The sequence below is a fragment of the Vulpes lagopus genome, chromosome 1, assembly GCF_018345385.1.
Source record: "Vulpes lagopus strain Blue_001 chromosome 1, ASM1834538v1, whole genome shotgun sequence".
NCBI lineage: Eukaryota > Metazoa > Chordata > Mammalia > Carnivora > Canidae > Vulpes > Vulpes lagopus.
This window is the reverse complement of record NC_054824.1, coordinates 92,857,688-92,860,229: the sequence shown is the minus strand read 5'-3', so window position 1 is coordinate 92,860,229 and position 2,542 is coordinate 92,857,688. Positions and strand designations below refer to the sequence as shown.

Sequence of the window (2,542 nt, the reverse complement as noted above, 5' to 3'; positions counted from 1 at the left end):
ACAAGGACAGGCATAGGGCGTTTGTCAAAATTACAAGACAAGTAGCTTAGAAATAAATACAAAGAAAATAGTTTTCAATGTCATGGGTCATGACAGAAAACAAATTGGATGGCTAGGTTGCATTTAACCCAAACCACTTATTCACAGAATTTGCAACTGAGCAATTGAAAAAGATAAAAGATCAAGATGGCAGGCAAAAAATGACTAGCTTCAGGGATCAGAAGGAGTCCTTCAATCATCATCTCTCTGTTTCTAGACTTAACTCCATGGGTTCCCATATATAAAAGTCTTCTATTCAGACTCTAATATCAGACATTAACATTCAGGCATCAGGACATCACTTTTGGAGTTTCTGCTACTGAGATTTCTTGAACTTCACAAGAATTAGTGAGTATTATTAGACACGAATTAACAAGAAACTTGCAATTTTTTCATGTCTCATTCCAGAAAACTGCACTAAGGACTAGAAGACACAGGTGGCTGTCAGATGACTCTGACACATGGAACTTTTAGAACAGTCCAGACATCCTCTGCCTCAGACACATCCTCCCAGGTCAAAGTTAAATATTTAAGGCAGCTGGTCACAATTTGAAATTTTCTTGCCCTCAACAATAGTTGGCTTAATCTTTTCTTGACAGAGCTCTAAACTCAAGAATTCTCTGCATTCAGTCTTAATTCTCATCTCTAATGTTCTAGACTTTGGATTCATAGATGATCTTTTCTGTCTGAGGACCTTGACTTTATATAGTGGGTTGTTGTTTGGTTTACTCTTTGTCTCTGGAGAAAAATCTGCCCTAGAGCCTGCCCAAATAATGAAATCTTCTCCACCTCCTCAGTGCCACTTCAAGCCCAGACTGCATTTCTTAGCCACTTCCCACAACTCCAAAGAAAAAGACACCCGCCATAGAATTAAAAGTTTGTAGAAACTGTGTGTTGGATTTTAATCACTAACCATTTTCTTGATAATTACCGAGTGAGATGCCAGGAAGAGAAGCTGGAAACCAGCCTGACATTATTAATTTTTTTGATGGTATGAATAAGTTGTAGAAAGCTTATTTATCGAATTTCCAGGTGATCTAACATGAAAGGTGACAGAATTAATATTCAAAATAAATAATGACACCCATGGTAGCTATTTTTATTTCCTTGCCTGAATACTTTTTGGATGTATCATTTTTTAATAAGAAAAAATATTTTAGACTGGCTATGCATCCTAGTCAGCCAAGCATCCTCACCTCACCTCTGACCAAGATTTCAACAGACCTCACCAAAATGCCCTTTCAAATGGAGCATGTCATGGAAACCATGATGTTCACATTTCACAAGTTTGCTGGGGTTAGAGGCTATTTAACAAAGGAGGACCTGAGAATACTCATGGAAAAGGAGTTTCCTGGCTTTTTAGAAAATCAAAAAGACCCCCTGGCCATGGACAAAATAATGAAGGACCTAGGCCAGTGCCAAGATGGCAAAGTGGACTTCCAGAGCTTCTTTTCACTAATTGCTAGGCTCACCATTGCATGCAATGACTATTTTGTAATACAGATGAAACAGAAGGGAAGGAAATAGGCAACATTGAGCAACACTCCCTGCCCAATGAGAGTTTTCCAGAAGGGTCTTTTAAGGAATCTGTCCCACAGCTTTCCCCTGTATAAAGTATTCCATAAGCAGATTGGGACCCTCAGAAAATGTCCAAATAAAATCCAGCCCCCATTTGAGAAGCAGAGAAAGAAAAGTCAGTGAAAGCCAGATAAGCTTTTGATTTTTATGTTGCTTGCATCCTCTTCCCCGCAATAAACAACTTCCTTTTTCAGTTTCTCAAGAAAAAAATATTTTAAAAGATTTTAAAAGTATCAAAATAGATTTGAATATTGGGCTTATGATATCCAAAAGAAAGATGTAAAAATACTGCATTTGTATTTTATTTAAAAAAAATACAACAAACCTGTTATAAAAAAACAAAATATCGGAAACATATCCTGTCAGCTATCAGTAAGTGAGGACAAATTGATACCATATAGGCACACAAGCTGACTTGATAACAGGAAATTAATGATCATAACCTGATCATAGTGTGCCAATAAAAGAAACAACTGTTAATAAAAGAAGACACCCAGATATTTTTACGCTAAGACATTTGAATATGAATATGGAAGTGAATGTGAATATAGTCTAAACTTTATTCATGATAAGAGAAATTCAGATTAAGGTCATCAAAATATATTTTACTTTTCAGATTACTAAGATCAAAGAATCTGGTATAGTAATGTATTGGTGAGAGAATGGGGAAAACATATATTTTTTATGAGTTTAAATTTGTAATACTTTTAGAACAGTTTGGCATCTACCAAATTTATAAATATACTTACTCATTTTTGTGAACTATGCTGGTATTTTAAATATTTGCTTCCTCCCCCCTATGGAGAGAATTATACATCCACATCCTTCGTCCTCCTGGACACATGACTTCCACAGTGGACTCTAAGTAGAAGTGGCATGCATTATTTTTAAGCAGCTTTAAGAGTCACCGTATGGTTAACCATGT

General features: G+C 36.0%; 1 protein-coding gene across 1 annotated transcript; it reads left to right on the top strand.

Moving 5' to 3' along the window:
* The first annotated feature begins 1,272 nt into the window (after nt 1-1,272).
* On the top strand, nt 1,273-1,566 carry LOC121490345 (protein S100-A10-like). Its single transcript, XM_041753968.1, has one exon. The coding sequence runs from the start codon at nt 1,273-1,275 to the stop codon at nt 1,564-1,566; it is 294 nt and encodes a 97-aa protein (XP_041609902.1).
* Nucleotides 1,567-2,542: the final 976 nt, after the last annotated feature.